The following is a 22,120-nucleotide window of genomic DNA, read 5'->3' as shown; positions in this document are numbered from 1 at the left end:
AATCGGCAGAGAGTTGGCGAGTTTTACGCACCATGCATTTTAGCAGTAGTTAACCCCGCTTTGTGATTTTTTTCCTGGTCTTCTACTTCATGGCTGAGTTGCTGTTCTTAAATGCTTCCACTTTCTAATGATATCACTTGGTTGACAGAATATCTCGCAGGGATGAAATTTCACGAAATCGTATTATTGGAAAGTTTGCATCCTATCACAGTACCAGGCTTGAAGTCACTGAGCTCTTCAAAACGACCCGTTTTGTATCACAAATGTTTGCAAATGGAGACTGCATGGCTAGGTGCTTGATTTTATACACCTCTGGCAATGGGTCTGATTGAAACGCCTCAATTCAATAATTAACAGATGTGGCCAAATATTTTTGTCCATAAAGTGTATGTAACATAGGCTTAGTTAAAATATCTAGTCATTGGGGTGCTGTAAGAAGAATTTTTTATTACAAGACCGAGAGTGGTGTTTTTGTATGTTGTTCAGAGGCACAACACCTGTGCTAAAACAATAGCAACCAGTAAGCAATTTGCATTCATTGTTTAACTTCTACTAAACAGATTAAAGCGATTTCATGATTGTACGCTGTAAGTTTTTAATACAGATTTGCACTTGTTAGTAATTTACCCTGTAGGCCCCTTCTTTCTGCTTGAAAATCTGAAGATAAAGCCAACAGTATTCCTGGCAACATTTTTAGAGATCTGTGTGTGTGTTAAGGTGGGACCAGGCATCTGGTCCATTTTTGTATGTGACAAGTTAAGTGAGCCAGAGCCTAGCAAATGAATTGGCAGTCTGTTTTTATCAGAGGTCTCTAGCTTGATACTTACTGTCAAAATTAATGTATGTGTTTTTCTGTATGTACTTGTAAGGTGCTACATTCACTTGTGAAGCTATACAAACTATACATGTATGTAAATACAGTTATGGCCAAAAGTTTTGAGAATTGACACAGCTATTATTTTTCACAAAGTCTGCTGCCTCAGTTTTTATGATGGCAATTTAAATATACTCCTGAATGTCATAAAGAATGATCAGATGAATTGCAATAAATTAAAAGACTGGAGATCACGCTTATGCTGATTGAGTTAGAATAACAGACTGGAAGCTTTAAAAGGAGGGTGGTGCTTAAAATTCTTGTTCTTCCTCTATTAACCATAGTTATCTGCAAGGAAACACTTGCAGTCATCATTGCTTTGCACAAAAAGGGCCTCGCAGACAAGGATATTGCTGCTAGTAAAGTAAGATTGCACCTAAATCAACCATTCATCGGATCATCAAGAACTTCAAGGGAGTTCGATAGTTGTGAAGAAGGCTTCAGGGCGCCGAAGAACGTCCAGCAAGTGCCAGGATCATCTCCTAAAGTTGATTCAACTGTGGGAATGCAGAGCTTGCTCAGGGATGGCAGCAGGCAGGTGTGAGTGCGTCTTGCCCGCACAGTGAGGTGAAGACTTTTGGGGGATGACCTGGTGTCAAGAAGGCCAGCAAAGAAGCCACTCTCTCCAGGAAAAACATCAAGGACAGACTGATATTCTGCAAAAGGTACAGGGATTGGGTTGCTGAGGACTGGTAATATTCTCTGATGAATCCCCTTTCAAATTGCTTGGGGCATCTGAAAAAACTCTTGTCCGGAGAAGGAAAGGTGAGCGCTACCATCTGTCCTGTGCTATGCCAACAGTAAAGCATCCTGAGACTATTCATGTGTGCGATTGCTTCCCACGCAAAATTGTGAGTGAGCCCACTCCCTTGGCGAAGAAAACAGCCATGAATAAAGAATGGTACCAAAACATCCTCCAAGAGCAACTTCTCCCAACCGTTGAACAGTTTGGTGACGAACAATGCCTTTTCCAGCATGGAGCACCTTGCTATAAGACAGAAATGATAACGAAGTGGCTCGGGGATTAAAACATCAACATTTTAAATTCTTGGCCAGGAAACTCTCCAGACCTTGTGGTCAATCCTCAAGAGACAGGTGGACAAACAAAAACCCACAAATTCTGACAAACTCCAAGCATTAGGTAACAATGGGCGGTTATCGGTCAGTATGTGGCCCAGAAGTTGATTGACAACATGCCAGGGCGAATTGCAGAGGTCTTCAAAAATAAGGGTCAACACTGCAAACATTGACTCTTTGCATAAACTTAATGTAATTGTCAATAAAAACCTGTGACACTTATGAAATGCTTGTAATGTTACTTCAGTATATCATAGCAACATCTGGACAAAAAGGTCTAAAAACACTGAAGCAGCAAACTTTGTGAATCCAATACTTGTGTCGTTCTCAAAACCTTTGGCCATGACTGTAGATTGTCAAAAGATTATTCTGTCAAGGTATGGACATTTTTACAGGTATATTACACTAATGTTACTGGCTTTCATATATGGTAGGTTGAATTTTTTGTTTAGTGATCCCTTTAATAAAAATGGGACAATTAATTTCTGACCAGCAGTTTGCAAGACATTCAAACGTGAACAGTTAATCTGAAATAATTGCCCATATATTACCCAATGTGTGAACATATTTTAATACCCAAATAACCAGCATATTTAGCCAGTCAGCACTATCATTACTCAGTGCAACATGAGATGAACAAGTGGTCAGAGACAGGAACGTGAGAAATGTTTGTCTTGGCAACCATTACACAGAACTTTACTGCACCTTAGAGTGAGACTTTCTAGTGAAAGATATACTGGGGCTACAGACATGTAACGCCTCTGTCCCACTAACTACCTAAATTATTATCTGTTAAATAGTAGCATTTATGCACCTCAATGTGAAACATCAATGTAAAGGAGTAGGATGCTTAGTAGATGAAAGGACACATTCTAAAATTTAGCATAACCAGCCTCCACTATTGCATATTGTTAATGGATAAAGGAGTATATATTAAAGCAAAAGTGATCATAGAAATAAAGTTAAAAATAAGTGTGCTAAAACACACTGCATAGTAAACAAAGTAGGGTTAATAATTTAAATTAAACATTAGCTCCTGAAATATGGTTTATTGTCATCTGGTACAGTGTTATATAACCACTTAAGTTCCAGCTGAAGCAGAGGCTTAAATGGCTGACAGTTTGGAGTATATAGTTGCGGTATTTGCACAAGCGTCCACTTTATTATCGTTGGAAAAGGTTTGAAACGATTAACGATCCGGCTAACATTTTAGAGGCATCATTTTGTCAATCTTCTCCACTGTAAAATAAAAAATTAGAGCTAAAGTTTATGTTTAAGAAACATCTCATTACGTTGGTCCTCCATTAAAAGAAATCTATAAATATCTAAACCGGCGGCTCGCCACTTTACAGAAGTACACCACTGACGTTTGGATTGAAAAAGTATGCATTTGGGCAATTGTAAGTAGTTATGAACAAGTTTGTTGACCCTGTCTATGAATAACTGGAGGACCTGTTTAACTCTAGATAGAACAGGGTCACAACAGTGTTTATGATTTCCCATCTTGATTGTTCCTGGAACTGAAGCAAATGTGCTCCTGAAAGTCTATTAAAACCAATTGAAGGATGTTCAACAAAATAGTTGTGCGATCCATTGGTACACATTTCTGTAGATCATTCTGAACCTTATGTACATCATAGCCGCTATTAGTAAATCAATTGCTCATTTCTTCAAGTGCATTTGTTTTTTTAACTACAAAGGATCAGAAATCAAATAACTTTTAAAAGTTTTGGGTAAGAGGCCACTTTAAGTGCAGCTGGATAAAAATTAATCCATTTAAGAGTGTTTTTATTTGTAGTCTCTAACATTTCAAAGGTTGACAGCAAACTCACTATCGGGCAAAGTTAAACATATAGCGATTATCAAATTGATTTTAAATGATACACAAACTAACAGAGCAAGGTTTTAGTCCCTGTCCAGGACATTGACCAATACAATTTTGGTGTATATACATTACATTGAATTGTTCATGTTCTAGACTGGGATTGAAACTTTGGCCTTTGACTTTAGCAAATCTAATGTTACATATGGTTGTTGTTGTTATAATTAATAATCATATTATATTATATAGAGAGAGAGAGAATTTTGTAGTGTTATATGGGCTAGGTCCTGCAGTGTCATTTGACCCCTACTTTACATCTTCATTTATTTTGGCATCCTACTTTTTTGTTTTTGTTACAAGTACACCACAAACAAGAAAGCCACATCTGTTGTATGTGGTGTAATTTAATAATTTTACACATCCTACTGTTGCAGCATATTCTCAGCAAGTGGATAATCATATCAGTTCGCCGGGATATCTTGGACACCCTCTACCTCCATCCCCGGGCCAGTACTCTCCTGTCCCAAAAGTAATGCTTGGAGATGATGACTCAACACGGTAAGAATAAATTCTTTGATTGTATTAGTAATGATGGGATTCTATATGCCTACTAATAGTTCATAGGAAATGTGCTTTTTTGTGTTGTCCCAAAATTAGTAATGTAGGGTGTTTTTGATCCATTTAATATCCTTTTTTTTTTATAAAATGTCTTAAATGTCATTCTCATTGTCATTGGATTTGTGGTCATCGGTAATACGATTACCACCACTCCAGTTGTATATCGTGAAGAGAAGAAATGCCTGGGAAAAATATATAGTGTAGTAAATAATCATGAAAAATAATCCAATAATAACCACACACTTTCTTGCATCTCCTTTTTTTTCCAACTACTCACGTGTGAAATAAATTTACAGTGCTTCAATACAATAAGTGAACCAGAGACTACTGTTTGCGAATAAGACTCCCAATGAACCCCTTTGTGTTTGCACTCATGTGATGATAATAAATGACCGCCTGTATGTTTCTTTGTTTATTTAGTCTCGGAAGCCTCCAAACAGTGATTATTATGTTATGTTCTTTTTTTTTTTCTTTTTCTCTTACTGATGTCGGAGAGAAGAATACACAGACCGATCATGGAATATTACCTTTTATTAAAATAGGTTAAACATAATAAGATACTCGCATAAGAAATATAAATACACATAAAATTCCCAATTGTGGTTTTAGCAAGTCTTCCTGCCTGACAGAGCTGATTATATTTGTAAAAATAATGTTCCGAGTCTGTTTAAACAATTTATTTAATGTCAGACTGAAGTTTTCAGAGGACAGATCCTGTGGAGTTTGCTGAATTTGTCTTGACGCACATGATCTGATGAAGCTGAGGCCCTACTAATTTTCCAGATAAGATTATGAACTTGGTATACAGCTATATACTCAATCTTATAATATCAACATTTTGGGCCCACTTGAATCTATTGGACCCTTTAAATCTGGAGGCTGATGTAAAGAAGGTTTTTGCAGGCCTCCTATCCGTGACTTCGAAACTCCTAAATCTACAAACACCCCTCAGGGAAGGCCCCCTCACATCTCCTGCTGAGGCTCCACTCATTTAAATTGCAGGAACGTGTACTTAAAAAAGTAGGGACTATTCCTACCGATCAGGCCCCTCTGTCCTACAACTTTTGAAACTTTTGACAGACTGTCTTACAACTATTATCAGACCTATCCAGTGCTAAGCCTTTAAGGTCGTCTGGTCATTTTAGGTGAAGTTCCAGTTGCTTAATGCATTCTGGTATTTAACTAGTGAGGTGGACTACCCCCTGCTTTGGCAACACATTTAATGCACTTCTTCAAGCTCTGGACCCACTCCCACCATCAATGCGATATCTGGACTGCTCATGATACCTCTATGGTGGCTCTTTTGATAAGTAACATGCCTTATATTTCTTATACTGTGTTCATACCTGGGGTCTCAATTACCTGAATAAGAGGTTGAGGTGTTTGGCCCTGAACACATGTTGATTATTATTATAAGTATTAGGATTATTATTGCTTTGTAAGGCGCCACAGTGCTCAGCAGTGTTGTACAGTAGAGAAATCAGGTCATACATAAAACAAGCACATACAAGGCAGACAAAATAAATGCTAAGCAGGTATAGTGGAATTTCAGGAAAAACTTATTTTGGTCAAGTTACAGGACCAAATAGACCCCTCGGAAAGATCGAAAAAGGTTGCTCATCTAGGAGTAACATCAATTAAGTTGTGGGAGGGAATTCATTAACTATGTACATGTAGAACATGTCATGGCTTAGAACCTACACCAATGGAAATAAAGTGAACAAAATGTTAGCGAATAAACATGCCTGCTCTTGCATACTTTGTTTGTGGCCGAGGGGAGACTAACTTTACCTATACTTTGAATATCTCTGCCAAGTACTCTTCCAGTCATATTCCTTATCTGATCAATTAATTCTTCAAGTGCATATAATAGCCCTGGTTACCCTATGAATTTTAATTTTGATTCTCTTTAAAGTAGCTAAAATATTATCAGACATTAGTTCATTCCCCCTAGTTAAGGCCCTGGGTCCAGATGGCTTTTCAAATGGCTCCTGTAAATGCTCTTAGATTTACATTGTTACTCACTTATCTGCCCATTTATAATTATTTTTTTATCTTCCTTTCCTCTAGAAATGATGGAGGCACTGATGCCGATCATATCGAAACATGGTAAAGACCCTACATTATGCAGAATTTTAGGCCCATTCCTTTATTCAATTTGAAATTAGAGATTTGGCAAACGGATACCAATAACCCTCTTATCCCACTTTAAAATAATAGCGTGTACTTATTGGAGAGTGATTGCAAATGCTGTCTTAAACATAACTTAATTTGGGGAAAAGCTTAAACATAATAGTGTACAATTGTACATAAGTGCAAACAATCTATATTTTGCTAACAATCTAGCGTCTGTGTAAAGCAAGGTCATGTGTGTCTCCTTGACATTTACAATTCATCACTTTTCAGTGCATTCTAATATTCATATGCTTTCCTTCATCTAATACCAATATTTCAAATCAATAATGTGTGATTAACCCTTAAAAAATCTTAATTCTCCTTGTTGGAAATAACATCTCTATGAATACTGTTAGCTCTGTAGATCTCCTTTAATTCATCAACATTTATTTATATAGTGCCTACATATTCCTTTAGTGCTTTGCAATTGGGATGAAACCGTAATAAAACAGTACTGGGTAATGCATACAGACAGAGAGGTAAGAAGGCCCTGCTCGCAATTTATCTTTTGATTGGCGAAAAGTGTTTAAATATGTAATTGGCCATGAAAACCCTTCCATACTTGAAAAGATTATAGATGCAGAGTTCCACAATGTATACCTAGCTTTTTGTGATATGAATGTGACCTTGCATTGTGTGGTATATGTTTAATTTTTTATTTTTTTATAATTTGCCTCTACAGTCCCCGACTTCCGTCCCCTCGCCCCATCCTCATTCTTTCTCGTTGAAAATTAATAAATGTCAATGAAACAAAGTATGAAATACAACACATCCCTATATGACCTGTTTAATGCAGTCTCTAGTGAAAAATAATACAATGCATAGAGCATTTTGAAGACAAATATACAATGCAGGGCAAAGACCACTGGGTGCTACCACAGTTTGCACACACCAGCATCTTTGCAGGTTACCACGATATGCGCACATTCCCCGTCTCTGTTGGCTACCACGGTATTAATATTATCGTGGATTTATAAGGCACCACAGGGCTCTGCAGTTCTGTACAATAGGGAAAACAGGACATAAATAAAACAGGGAGATACAATGCATACCTGAAAACAAAAGGTATGGAGGACTCTGCTCAAAAGAGAGCTTACGTTTTAAGTGGAAGAGGGCACAAACAAGAGGATCGAGTATGGCTCATATTGGAGATTGGAACAGTTGTGAAGGTGTATTGGTGTGAATGGTATTATAAGGTAAGCTCTAAAAAAGTGGGATTTCCAGAGAGCATCTAAAGATTTGAATGCTGTTGGGAAGCCTGATTGGGCGTGGTAGGGAATTCCATAAGTGGGAAGCGGCACAGGAGAAGTCTTGTAGGTGAAAGTGAAAGGTGGTTAAGAGATGAGATAAGGAGCAGGTTAGAGGTAGATGTAAGAGGGCCGGATGGACAGTATTTTGATATATTATTTGAAATGTATGAAGGGGTGATGGTGTTGAGGGCTTTGTAGCTAAGGGTGAGGAATTTTAATTTGATTCAAGTGATTCAAAATGGTATGCGTACATTCCCCATCTCTGCTGACTGCACAGTATGTGCACGTTCCCCCCTCCCCACCTTGGGTACTCAACGCAGCACTGCCACTGTTCTTGTTTGTTGCAAGGCTGTATATCAACCATAAAACATAAGAAACATTACTCCTTATGATTGAAGTATATGATTTTGTGACATCCTCTATTCCCTCAGCAATTTCTTGGACTTGCTGACAGTAGTAGTCAACAAGGGAGTAATGGTAAAAAGCATATTATTAGTAACCTTTGCATCAGAATGAAAAAACTGCTCTGTACTTAAAACAGGGCTGGAACAGAAATATTCCGCTAACTCTAAGAAGCAACTAATATTGACTAGTTCTCTCTTCACTCCCTACATTTGTAACTCTCCTTATGTCTCTTGCCTTTTCAAAAATCTAAGCATACTATCTTATAAATTCTTTTGATGTTTGTGATGTCTTAAATGTCGTCTAAACATTTCTTCTCTAGGGAACCACGGAAGATTATATTGCATCGAGGTGCCACAGGGCTAGGCTTCAACATTGTTGGAGGCGAAGATGGTGAAGGAATCTTTATCTCCTTCATCCTTGCAGGAGGCCCAGCTGATTTAAGTGGCGAGCTCAGGAAAGGGGATCGTATTATCTCTGTATGTTCCAAGCTTGTTTTAATTTATTTATATTTGGAAAAATAAACTGAATGTTGTGTTGAACATGTGCTTAAAAAATGTGTTACTCAGATGACATAATTTATGGAAATGTAAGATATAATTGCACCTTGACTTTTGCAGTGAAACTATACATACAGCAAGGTGATTGTTCAAGCAGGATTTTACTGACAGTAGTGTTGTGTTTTTTTTGTTTTTTTAAATATTAGTGTGTTTGCCATTTATATTAACTTGTTTTTCACAATCACATAGATGGGTATAGGGCCTTAACCTAGAGGGTCTCATCTTTAACTTTTTCTTTTTCTTTTTGACACTTTCCTAATGTTTGTTGTGTTGAGACACTTAACAGGGGGAGCAGGGTGTTGGGAAAGGATAGGAATGTTCACAATTCAGACTCGCAATTCCAATTCAGTATAATAATAAAGTTTTTCTAATGACAATTTTACTGCCATGGTATTAAATATTATTACATACAGCTTAGAAATTTTTGATTAAGATAAAAGTGATATTGGATGTGAACAAATGTCAAGCATTTTGCTTTACACTAAAGTACCCCTTATATAACAAGTGACAGTAATTTATGGATTCACTTTTATGAATCTCTTTTGTAAGTTATAATTGCCCTCCCTTAGGTAATTCATTTTTTGGTTGAAGCTATGTGAATCATACATGATCTTTCAAGCCAAATAGTGCTGCACACATCTTTTGAAATTAAGACCGCTTTAGGTTATAGCAACACAGGAACTGATTGGACAGGACCACAGATCTGTTTATGCAGTGCCTTTTTGAATTGCTACCAGAGCGCTGTCTGCACCTTTCATAGTGTTGTCAATGCAAGGAGCAGCGCTTAGGGGTGTGTGTGTTCAGAACTGTGAGTGTGTCTTGTATGACAGTCCCATAGTTCTGCTGAGGGGATATTACTGATTGCACCCACTATAGTGTCTGCTCAAGCATAGACCTTGACCTGCATAGGCCCTCATGCATGCTCAGAAGAGCAGGGAGGATAGACTGCATAGCTGCACCATGTATGTGTATGCATATGTAAGCTAGAAGCAGTAATTTCCGTATTCTTTAGGAGTGCTTTGCTAGTAGGGAATAAAATAACCATGATCTGAGTTTTATTTCTGTATTTTCTGTTTGTTTTTTTTATTTCTCATTTGAAGCGAATATTTGTTTCAAACTGTTTTTTCTCCAATGTTCACAAAAATCAATTCTTGGGAAATAGCTTCTTTTAAATACCATACATGCCTTGTCTGATAGACAGAGAGAAATTCCAGAGATTGATTTTTATTTATTTATTTTTAGAGTCTGAAACATGGTGGTGTAAGGGACTGGAGAATGGATTAAATAATGCCCAAGGCCAGGAGATAGCAAGAGTGTCATTCTCTAATAGAAAGTAGATCAATGTGACAGGAGGGCTAATGTAAGGGGAAACTTACTTCTGTGATGCATTTGTTGTATCCTTGGAAATATCACATTCCATCAGAACTGCACATGATAACGAAATCTCTTTTAAATTAAGTTGATTGTCTGAGACCACTGCAGATATGTTTGTCCATTACCAAATAATTGTCTTCAGAGTTCCTTCTCCTTTGTATGTATGGATATAAAGTCCACTTGACTTATATATATTTATTTTTTTTAGGTTTATTGCAGTTTGGAATAATTATATTATATCATCCATGAAAATATTACTGTAGGGATAAAGTCTGTACAGTTGGTAATATATTCTGTTATGTGAGCTGAATGTGTGGGTCGTAGGGCATGTTCAAGGGTAAATGTATTCTGGACATGGAGAATAAGGGATCTAGGCATGCGGAGGGAAAAAAAAACATGTTCTATAAAAAACTACTGACAGCAAATTGATGTTAAAGGATGCCAAAAGGTTTCTGTTTTTGTTATTTTAAACTTTAATTCAGCACTTATAACAGTTGATACAGTGAAGCAATGAAAAACACCAGAAAAAAAATCTGATATGCACTGATCTATAGTTAGACTGTATTATTTATTCTTATTCCTGGGACTTTGTTACATCACATGATTGCTTTTCTACTTCAAGAGTGCCAGATATTCTTGCATAGATGTAACTGTCTATCTCAGAGCACTGTTAGACTTGCAGTCCCTTACTCCAGGTAAAAACAATGCTGCAAAATACACACACAAACAGGAAAGCATGTTCTAACCGGTTACTATACAATGTTTTTCATGACAGTGAGGGTTGGGTTGACTTGTACATTTTAACCAGCTCCTGATTTCTTAACTACTTTGTTCACCCCTCTTTAGCCTGCCTGATATGCCTGGTTTTAAATATTAAATAATGATTGTCACTCATCTACTGATTTTTTTTTTTTTTTTTATCGCACTGTATTCCATGCATGTTACAATGTGGCTGGTAGTTTTGATCACATTTGTTTCAGGTGTCATTTCTTATACTTTTTTTGTTATCCGTGTTACTCACAAATATAAAAACATGTAGCTTAAGTGCATAGATTGTTTATTTGCAAACTACACAACTTCGAACGACTGAATTCACGGTGGTAGATTGGCATTGAAAATAGCAATGGACTAAAATGTAATGAGCTGATAAGTAATACATGTCACCTAAACATGGCACAAATTAAAGCTGCTGTTTTTACCACATTATATTGAGTTATTTTGTTTGTCTTTTATTCAGGTAAATGGTGTTGATCTCAGAGCAGCCACTCATGAACAAGCGGCCGCAGCTTTAAAGAATGCTGGCCAAACCGTGACTATTAATGCACAATACCGTCCAGAAGGTATGCTAGGTTTTTGGTTTTTTTTTATTTTCCCCTATTTGCATGAATCTCCGTACCAGATCTATTTCCTTAAGTAGCCATTTAAGATGAAAATTACATATGGCACTTGATGACTATGATTTTTATTTTTATGGTTGAGAAAAGTGTTTGTTTGAATAGCCATAATTAATAAAGTTGGGTACACATCTATGCATTTATACTTCAGTCTCGAATGATTTCATCAACGATAGTCCAGATGAGCATGCCGATTCATGCGCACACACCTTTTCAATTTAACTTCAGATTAGTGATCTTCATCTCTCATTACCATCTGCTGAAAAGATTGTGACCCCGTACACACTATACAGATACCTGACATCGTTCCATCCTTGAATGTGATTTTAGGAAGTTCTAGAAACCAAATCGACAGATGCAATGTGTTTTTGGTACAATAAAACACACACACTCTTGCCATATCTGACCAAACAGTTGTGAATTGTGTGATCATCATGATAATTGCGTGTACCCAGCTTAATTTAGAGTCCAGTAAATGTTGTAGTGCAAATTACTCATCGGCTGCTTTAGCTCTACTGCGAGATACCATACCAGTCTTCATCATGCAGCACCCATCATCCCCAATAGCCTCTTCGATTTTCATTTAACATAATTTATTGCTGGTTACAATGTCCTTTTATAAAGTATTGTACATTGGTATACTTAAAGCTTCTTATTTCACACCTCCATTAAGTTGAGACATTTTATATTCTCTGGTTATGAAGCAATTAGTTTGATGTACAATGAAACTAAATTGATCATGGATCATTCCAGTTTAAATATTGAGCATGAAAATTCGCTGCCATAATGAAATTTGTACAAGTGAATAAAATCATTTGATGTTTGAATTGATGACTGACCATTGTGTGTTTGGGTTTGTTTGCCAAAGGATCATTTTGCAACATTTTGTTTGATGTAAATATCCACTTCTTAAAAACCTAATTAGTCCTATATATTATACCCTATCACCACATCAGAACAGCTGACTGGCTACTAGAAAAGCTTTGCCAGGTTACAAGGAGAACCTATATCCTAGAGCCAGATCACTTCCAAACCTATATCCTAGACCAGTGTTGGCTAATCTGTGACACTCCAGGTGTGAAACTACAAGTCCCAGCATGTGTTGCTAATATATAGCAGCTTATTGCTGGAAGGGTATGCTGGGACTTGTGGTTTCGCAACACCTGGAGTGTCACAGGTTAGCCAACACTCTCCTAGAGCCAGACCACTTCCAAACCTGTATCCTAGAGCCAGACCACTTCCAAACCTGTATCCTAGAGCCAGACCACTTCCAAACCTTTATCCTAGAGCCAGACCACTTCCAAACCTGTATCCTAGAGCCAGACCACTTCCAAACCTGTATCCTAGAGCCAGACCACTTCCAAACCTATATCCTAGAGCCAGACCACTTCCAAACCTATATCCTAGAGCCAGACCACTTCCAAACCTATATCCTAGAGCCAGACCACTTCCAAACCTATATCCTAGAGCCAGACCACTTCCAAACCTATATCCTAGAGCCAGACCACTTCCAAACCTATATCCTAGAGCCAGACCACTTCCAAACCTATATCCTAGAGCCAGACCACTTCCAAACCTATATCCTAGAGCCAGACCACTTCCAAACCTATATCCTAGAGCCAGACCACTTTCAAACATATATCCTAGAGCCAGACCACTTCCAAACCTATATCCTAGAGCCAGACCACTTCCAAACCTAAAATCATGCAGAATACAAACAGCAACGTTTAGTAAGCAATCAGTAAGCATCTAATTTAAACTTGGATATGTAATTTGAATAGTGTGGCTACTTATTTTATGCTTTTACTTTATTGTAGAATATAGTCGATTTGAAGCTAAAATACATGATCTAAGGGAACAAATGATGAACAGTAGTGTCAGCTCTGGTTCCGGATCCCTTCGAACAAGCCAGAAACGATCATTATATGTCCGGTAAGCTCATAGCTGTTTTTAATATTTTCTGTCTGTATGTGTCAAAATAAAGCTGAATGTAGGCATTTAATATTACAGAAATGATTGAATCTTTAGATAAGAAATATGTTTTAAGATGTGGGTATTAAGCAGGAGGGTGAAATGCTTATTTGCCTAATTACCTGATTTCCATTTAATATGGCTTGTAAACTGTAATTTTTACAAGTCATAATTGCACAAAAATTGTCTGTCGTCCATATCAGAGGACAGACTTCAGAAACTTCAGCAGTTGATGTTCCAAGTTCAACCACTGTAGTCCTCAATAAGAATATCTCCGACTTAATTGGTAGTTAAACTGAAAAGAAAGGGAGTTCCACTATCAAAGCCAGAATGAGCTGTGATGACCACAGATTCAAGATCCATAGGATTGGGAGCTCATCTACAAACAGAGGTTGTTCAGGGGGATGGTCACGAAAAGAAAAGCATGAGCAGTGTGGCAAGCAATTTCAACCTTTTCAACCACAATTGTGGAACAAACATTTAAATAAATTCTTGGACAATTGCACAGAAATGGCATTTTTAAACAGACAAGGGGGCACCAAGAGAATGTCTATGATGACAGAAAGAACACTGGTTCAAGCATGGGCAGAAAACAATCTAATATCCCTGACAGTCTTGCACATAGCTGGCATAGACAATAGATTGACTGGAGCCAGTATCAGATGCATCCAGGAAAATGCAGCATAAACGGAAGTGTTTCAAAAGGTGACAAGAAAATCCTGGATACCACTTATAGACCTAATGGCGACAAAAATACCAAAGAACTCTTGTCTCAAGTATTCTAAAGGAGAGGGCATGTGTAGTTAGTCTGTTATTTATTCCCTCCAATATCCCTCAGGGAGTGGAAGTGATAGCAATAATTCCATATGGGAAATGTATCTAGAGCAACCATGGCATCATCCATTTGTTACATCAAGTGCCCATCTGTCATCCAAGCCCCAAAACTCCTTCCTTGAGGGCCTGGTAATTGAACGGTCAATACTCAAAAACAAATAAGTCTACGAGAAAGTAACTGAAGTATTACTACATACAGGAAAGAAAGATTCTTCAAAAGTCTACTACAAAGTTGGGAGTACATTTTTAAATTGGTGCAGGGCCAGAATGATTAACCCTTTGGATGCAAATATACACTTAAGTATAAGTTTGTTCCACAATTAAGCTTATGGTTTAGAGAACTATTTAACACATTTTACCAAAAAGTGTCAACTTTCCATATAAATCAGGAAATTGTTCTCAGATTTTCCTCCAAAAGCAGCGGATGAAAGGGAAAGAAAAATACACACACACTAGGCTTGGTAAGAGCTATCTTGGTCTGTATATCAAAGACAGAGGAATATAGGAAAACATATTATCTATTTGTAATCATAGAAGGTCCATGCAAAGGACAAAAACCATCAAGAGAGACACACTAATAAGATAGATTTTACAAGTAATAGTACAGGGCTGTAAGAGGAATGAACTAGAGATGCCAAAAATATTGACTGCTTACTCAACAAGCATAAAACTGAGGCTTCGACATATGATTTATGCAGAGCTACAAGCTGGACTTTGCTACTCACTTTCTTCAGTCGCTACCTCCTGGATGTGTCCACAGCAACAGACATGCAATTTGGAAGAAGAATCCTCCGAGCTGTTGAGCAATAAATATTTTTGTATGCAGGATCTCTATTGTTGAGACTGATCATTCCTTTAAACACACTCCAGGGTATTGCATGGGTTCTCCATACTTAAGTGTTGCTATGCAGTAGGGAGAGGAAATAAGCAAATTACACATGCCAATAAATTCATTTCCTCAAAATACTCCATGACAGCCCTAATATTCCCTCCCATGTTGTAGATAGTTATTTTTCAGAGGCAGCTAGGGAAGTTAGGAAAAACTGACAACCAGGAAGGTATATAATGTGATGACTCCTTCCATAGCTTGTCCTTTTCTTGTCTTTACTTGGCTGAATAAGAGATAATCAGTAAGAGCCGCCATATATAGTATTTTGAGGAAAAGTGTGGAGTTGGGAGTATCATTTGCTTAGTTATGATGAAATTATTCTTTAAGCATGGTTTCTCATGAGATTCAAATGTTAACACAAATCATAAGTGCCCAAGAGACCTTTATATAATGTAGAAGCTATGTTAATTCGCACACCTATGTTTATATAATCACATGCAGAAACAGTCTTATTGGACCCTTTGATAATGACAACAGGTATTAATCAACAAAAACAATAAAAACTTTAAAAATGAAGAATCTTAATTGCAAAAAAAAATAATCATTGTTTCTTTTAAGTCTTGATGTCTCCTATTTACTACCGGCTTTGTAACTTAATAGGCCTATTTCCACTCCTTGATATTTCGTAACTGCTCCAGACAATAATCACTTGTATTCTTCCCAAAACATTTATATTTTTAAATCCAAGTCATTATTTATAAAGTATTTTTGGGGCTTGTAAAGCGGTCCTTTCATTATATTTACCTCTATACCACGAATCATGAGTGACAATTAATAAACTGTGTGTTTGGGCAGATTACGTCTTTTTTTATTTCCTTAAGGCCTGCAATTCAAATGATCTTAAACAATCATCATCATCATTTATATAGCGTCACTAATTCCGCAGAGCTGTACAGAGAACTCGCTCACATCAGTCCCTGCCCCATTGGGGCTTACAGTCTAAATTCCCTAACACACCCACACAGACAGAGAGACTAGGGTCAATTTGTTAGAGGCCAATTAACATACCAGTATATTTTTGAAGTGTGGGAGGAAACCGGAGGAAACCAATGCAAACACGGGGAGAACATACAAACTCCTCACAGATAAGGCCATGGTCGGGAATTGAACTCATGACCCCAGTGCTGTAAGGCAGAAGTGCTAACCACTTAGCCACCGTGCTGCCCACTCATTATTCTGTTACTTTCAAGGGACACTATAAAAATGTGGGCAAAGAAATCGGATTGCCGTTCAGAATGTATTCTTTTTTTTCTTTAAACAAAATTTTTTATTAATTTGAACAAGTTTACATGTATGTAAAATCAGCAAGACGATGTATGCGTGAAGTAGGACATAATTACATGAGGATATAATGTTAACAACATTTATAAACGCATAATAAATGTAATGAAGTAATATCCAAATGTGGTATTGGTGTATACAATTGAAAGAGAAAAAACTTGTAGGTGAGGGGGAGACATACAGGGGGAAGAGAAGGGAGGTATCTGAGGGGGAAAAGAAAAAGGTAAATTAATTTGTCTATGGTCACTGGTACAAGAGACTGGTGTGTTTAGTCAGTCATCTCCAATCAAGAAAAAGTATGTAGATAATAAGTTAATATAAGAGAATGTCAAACGGTAGAAAGGGGCGGTTCTGCTTCATAAAAGGATGTCCGAGGGTTACACACAGCTTTGAATTGAATTGGAGTATCGTTGAGGGTGGCGGTTATACTTTCCAAGCGGTATGTTGACCAGATAGAATTTATGGTCGCAGTAAGTGAGGGCGGGATCGAGCTCTTCCAGTGCGAAGCAATCAGGCAGTTAGCAGCATTCAGTAGATGTCTAATTAGTTTTTGGGTTGGGCGGGATATATTAGGGAGAGGTCTAGGGAGTAATGAGAAGAGAGGCGTATCAGGAATTTGAATGTGTAATGGAGGATATCAGCTTATGGACTTGTTGCCAGTACGAAATTTTCTTGGGATAGGACCACCAAACGTGCAGCAAGGAGCCCCTACAACCGCACTTCCTCCAACATCTGTCCGAGGAGGCTGGGAATATAGTATGAAGACGCGATGGGACCAAGTACCATCTACTATAAATTTTGAATGAATTTTCTTTGATTCGAACGGAAATAGAGGTTTTAGCCAGATTGGTTCTAATCTTGGTCCATTCTTTAGGATCTATAGTTTCTCCTGCGTCTTTCTCCCACGCGAGTTCATGTGCTTCTTTAGATGGAAGGCCAAAATTATTTATTAAATGGTATAATGTCGATATTAGGCCTCTCGTTGAGATTGGGTGTTTACAGAATTATTCTAGGGGAGAGCACTGATCTGTGAGGGCTGGTTTAGGTAGGGAGTTGTAGAAGTGTCTAATTTGTAGGTATTGAATTGGGAAAATTGTATCTTTTTTTTTTTTTTTTTTTTTAAGTTCCGCAAATGTAGGGAAGATGTTCATGGGAGCAATGTCCCATGGAAATAGAAGATGGTGGCTAGTCCAGTGATGAAAGGCTTTATGATTTTTCCCTGGGAGGAAATCAGAGGAGTTCCATAGTGGGACGAACAGCGGGTATTGGGAACGAAGTTCATAAGTTCGTGTCACTTGATCCCAAATGGCTAATGAGAATTTAGCTGTGGGGATATGGTTTAAGTGTTTAGTTCTGTGTTGGGGCTTGGTCCAAAGTAACGAGGAGGGGGAGTATAGTTTAAGTAAATCAGCTTCTATAAGTGTCCAGACATGCCAATTTGGGGGAGAGTGCCAAAGGACGCATTGCACTAAATGAGTGGCTTGATAGTATTTTGTTAAATTGGGTAGACCTAGACCTCCTATATTTTGGTGCTTAAATGAAAGCCGAAGTCGGATTATTGGTTTACGAACAGCCCATATGAATTTTGACAGGGATTGCTGTAAGTTTTTAAGTACATGCGTGGGGACATGAATGGGGAGGGTCTGCCATAAATAGAGGAGGCGGGGTAATATATTCATTTTTATAGTGCTTATACGGCCGAACCAGGAGACTGTAAATTTAGACCATTGCATGAGGTCAGCTTTTATTGTGTTAATGAGCTTTGGGAAATTAGCAGCATAAAGTTGGGAGTAAGATTTGGTTAGGTATACGCCTAGATATTTGAGTTGTTTAGATTGCCACCTAAATTTAAAGTTAGTTTTGAGTGTCTGAGTTTCCGCGGACGCAATATTTAAACTCAAAATCTCGGATTTGTCAGCATTAATCTTATAGTTAGATAGGGAGCTGTATGTGTCAATTTCTTTTATAAGATTCGGGAGCGTAATATGAGGATTAGTCAGTGATAAGATGACATCATCAGCGTACAAAGCAATTTTATGGTCTCTAGTGGAGGTTGGTATACCCGTAATATCGGGGTTGTTTCGTATAAGTGCTGCAAGGGGTTCCATAATGAGGGGAAATATAAGGGTGGAAAGCGGGCAACCGTCTGGTGCCATTGTGTATAGTAAAAGGAGTAGAGGGGAAGCCATTGGCTAATACTGAGGCTGTTGGGTTATGGTATAATGCTGAGATACAATGACAGAAGTCTCCCTGAATTCCCATAGAAACTAATATTTGTTGCATGAAAGGCCAAGCGACCCTATCAAAGGCCTTTTCGGCGACTAAGGTGACCACCAGAGCCTGGAGAGCGTCTGTATTGCTATATGAATCAGATCAATCCGCCTTCTAGTGTTGTCCGAAGGTTGTCTACCTGGGACGAAACCCACTTGGTCTGGGTGAACTATTGAGTGTAGTACCGGGCTCAGTCTATTGGCAAGAACCTTAGCAAAGATTTTTAAATCAACATTTAAGAGTGAGATGGGGCGGTAACTTCCTGCCTCTGTGGGATCAGAATGTATTCTTAACACCTCTAATGTGTCTTAAATGTGATGGCTACAAACCTAGCAAAGCACATCATTTCGAATCCAAAACCTGTGTAATGCTTACGTAATCCAGTTCACTTTGAGAGACCAGGTGCTTGTGTACCTCTAAGAGGAAATACTGTGCTGGAATCTTGGGTGCAAGGGTGATATTTGCCATATTTTGTCAAGCACCCCTTACATCTATAATATCCTATCCAAAATATTTCAAATATCTTTAATATATTCACATGTGTAACTATTTTAATATTTATTTTGAAATTGCATCTATAAGTTGAGAACGGATCAAAAGTTGAACTATATTAAACTCCAAATGATATATGTACACCTGAGGAAATTGCCTGGTGTTCACCATAGCTTACATGTTAGGGCGTAGAGAAGGTTAATATAAATTGCCTATACAGACCCCTGTTTTTATTATAAATGCAGTGTTTGTTAATGTAAATGTATGATCTGATCTAATACTTTTAGCTCTTTACAGTGCCAGTGGCAATATACATGCATAAAGTGTAATTTCAAAGCATTTATACCTTTTTAACATGAGACGCCTGTTTTGAAGATTTGGCACTGAAGCAGAGATTATCTAAAATACAAAGTGTCTTTTTGGGGCCAAATAAGATAGATTTTGAATAATATTATTGACATATGAAACCAGTAACACAGCATTTTTAATAAGTCAATTTCACCTATAGCATGGCCACATCCCGCAAAAATTGGTACACTTGGGAGGCGTGCTTCTAGCCATACAGCATGCCTAGCTCTTGTATCAAGACACTGAGCAACTTATTTTATTTCCTTACTTACTCGTCATCATGCATCACTTGTACCCCACATGTGTGCGGTAGAAGAAGTTGGGTCAGGATGCTAGATTTGTTTTTCTGTTGCCTCAGCAAATGTTTGCCATTATTTTTGCAGTAATATATGTGAAGCTTGTCTCTGAATAGACAAGAACATATATTGTTTCCTTGATATAGCAATATACACTTACTATTTTATCTATCCCAATTGTAAAGCGCTACGGAATCTGCTGGCGCTATATAAATAAATGATGATGATGATCATCTATTCACTTGGCATTTTCGGAGCAATAAAAGTAAATTGTATGAAGAAAGCGTTGTCATATAATAAACCTGAGACATTTTACAAATCAAATTTGTGTAGCACATTCATTTGCAGCCACATTTCGGTTGAACATTTACTTATAACATTGTGAACGGGTCAGAGAATCGAGTGATTAGCCTGCCTCAATTTTACAATGGTCATCTGTAAGTTTCAATCATTTCTCAACGTAAAAAAAAACTGTAATGTCACAAAAAGAAATAAGATGGTTCAACACTGGACAATTTATAATTCTCTTCCTCATGCTACAGATATGATATAGAGGGTCTGCTGGATGTGTCACCTCTGTTTTCAGCTTTCCGTGAGGAAAGCTGCAGTACTCACATGCATTTTTGTATTTTGCAGGCACTTTATGCTTTCTAAGGGGCATATTCAATTGACGGCGGGATCGGCGAAAATCCCGCGCTCAAAAAATATTACCGTTAATACGGTAACATCTTGCTGGATTTCAGCTCCCTGAGCTGCGAGCTGAAATCCAGCGAGTAAATTACCGTATTAACGGTAATATTTTTTGAGCGCGGGATTTTCACCGATCCCGCCGTCAATTGAATATGCCCCTAAGTGTTTTTATGTCAGCCTCCATGTCCGAAAAAATATGTATGTTCCTGATACACTAAGTTTTATTTATTCATGAGAATATTTGATTTTAACAAATAACTATTTCTAAACTCTTGTTTGATATAGTCTCAACAAAAGATTATACTTTAAAAATGTGCTCTTGACATATATTATAAAGTATTCAGCTCTTTGGCATTATTTCGTTTATTTTGAAAATATAAAACTATTAATAAAAGGTAAATGTTTTCATAAGCAAGGAGTTCTCACCCCTTTTTATTTCAATACTGAAGCACCCTTTGGCTGCAATTACAGCTTGATATTCTGTTTGTATGGAAAAGTATCTACCAGCTTTGCACATTTGGACACTGCAGTTTTCCCCCATACCAAAGGGAGCTGGATACATTTAATTGTTATAAAGTGTTTGGTCTTGTATATATGTTCCACGTCTCTTACTGTGATTTAAACACAAGCCTTCTTTAATGATTTAGGGCCCTGTTTGATTATGACAAGACTAAAGACAGTGGTCTCCCCAGCCAAGGACTTAATTTCAAGTTTGGGGATATTCTTCACGTCGTCAATGCCTCCGATGATGAATGGTGGCAGGCACGCCAAGTCACTGCAGATGGAGAAAGTGAAGAGATTGGAGTCATTCCTAGCAAGCGCAGGTGCAGTATATTGTATATTGGTTCTTTTCCTTTCCTCTGCTAAATCAATATCCCTCAAATATTGCAACTATACTGCATAGCAGATACATTTTATTGTTAATGTAAATACATAAATTGTTCATTGCTAATAATTAAATATACACTGCAGATTTGATATGACACATTAAATGTAAACCTAACTTCTTATAGCGGAGATCTCTTTTCAAATATTTTATTAACACAGGATACTTTAATGGACCATTAATGCCTGGCATAAGTACAGAACTTCCATTTAGAGAGCATCTTTATCGGGGATCGTGATTTTTTTTTTTTTCTTTGTGTGTGTGTGTGTGTATAGCTTCAGGCAGGGTGAGGTTATCATTGGCTACATATGACCAGAAGGAATAATAGTTTCTGACAAGTTTAAGTAGGACCCCTAGCTACATGTATGTAGGAGGAGTAGGTATAGATGTACACTTTAAGCAGACACTGGTATTATGGGAATTTAATAACCAAAGAATACTTCTACCAACGTATGAGCGTGTACAGTTCTATGCTGGCAAAATGCTGCAATTTTGCCTGCAAATAATTGGCAAATGTATTACTGTGCCAAAAAGAAGTCATTGGGATCTAATTGAACTTTGCTAGCATTTTTAGGGGTACCCCAATCTGGTTTTCAGAATGCAATGGAACCCCTGG

General features: G+C 37.6%; 1 protein-coding gene across 1 annotated transcript in view; it reads left to right on the top strand.

Annotated features, from left to right (window-relative positions):
• DLG1 (discs large MAGUK scaffold protein 1) overlaps positions 1-22,120 on the top strand; it is a 150,511-nt gene that overhangs the window by 103,089 nt on the left and 25,302 nt on the right. The window contains 6 exon segments of the mRNA XM_075202242.1: positions 4,208-4,331; positions 6,462-6,500; positions 8,541-8,697; positions 11,390-11,492; positions 13,364-13,478; positions 21,266-21,442. Of these exon segments, the coding sequence (XP_075058343.1) occupies positions 4,208-4,331; positions 6,462-6,500; positions 8,541-8,697; positions 11,390-11,492; positions 13,364-13,478; positions 21,266-21,442 (715 nt within the window).

Source organism: Mixophyes fleayi, chromosome 3 (genome assembly GCF_038048845.1).
Source record: "Mixophyes fleayi isolate aMixFle1 chromosome 3, aMixFle1.hap1, whole genome shotgun sequence".
Taxonomy (NCBI): domain Eukaryota; kingdom Metazoa; phylum Chordata; class Amphibia; order Anura; family Limnodynastidae; genus Mixophyes; species Mixophyes fleayi.
Note: the sequence above shows the minus strand (reverse complement) of the source record. Positions and strands in the feature narration are given on the sequence as shown.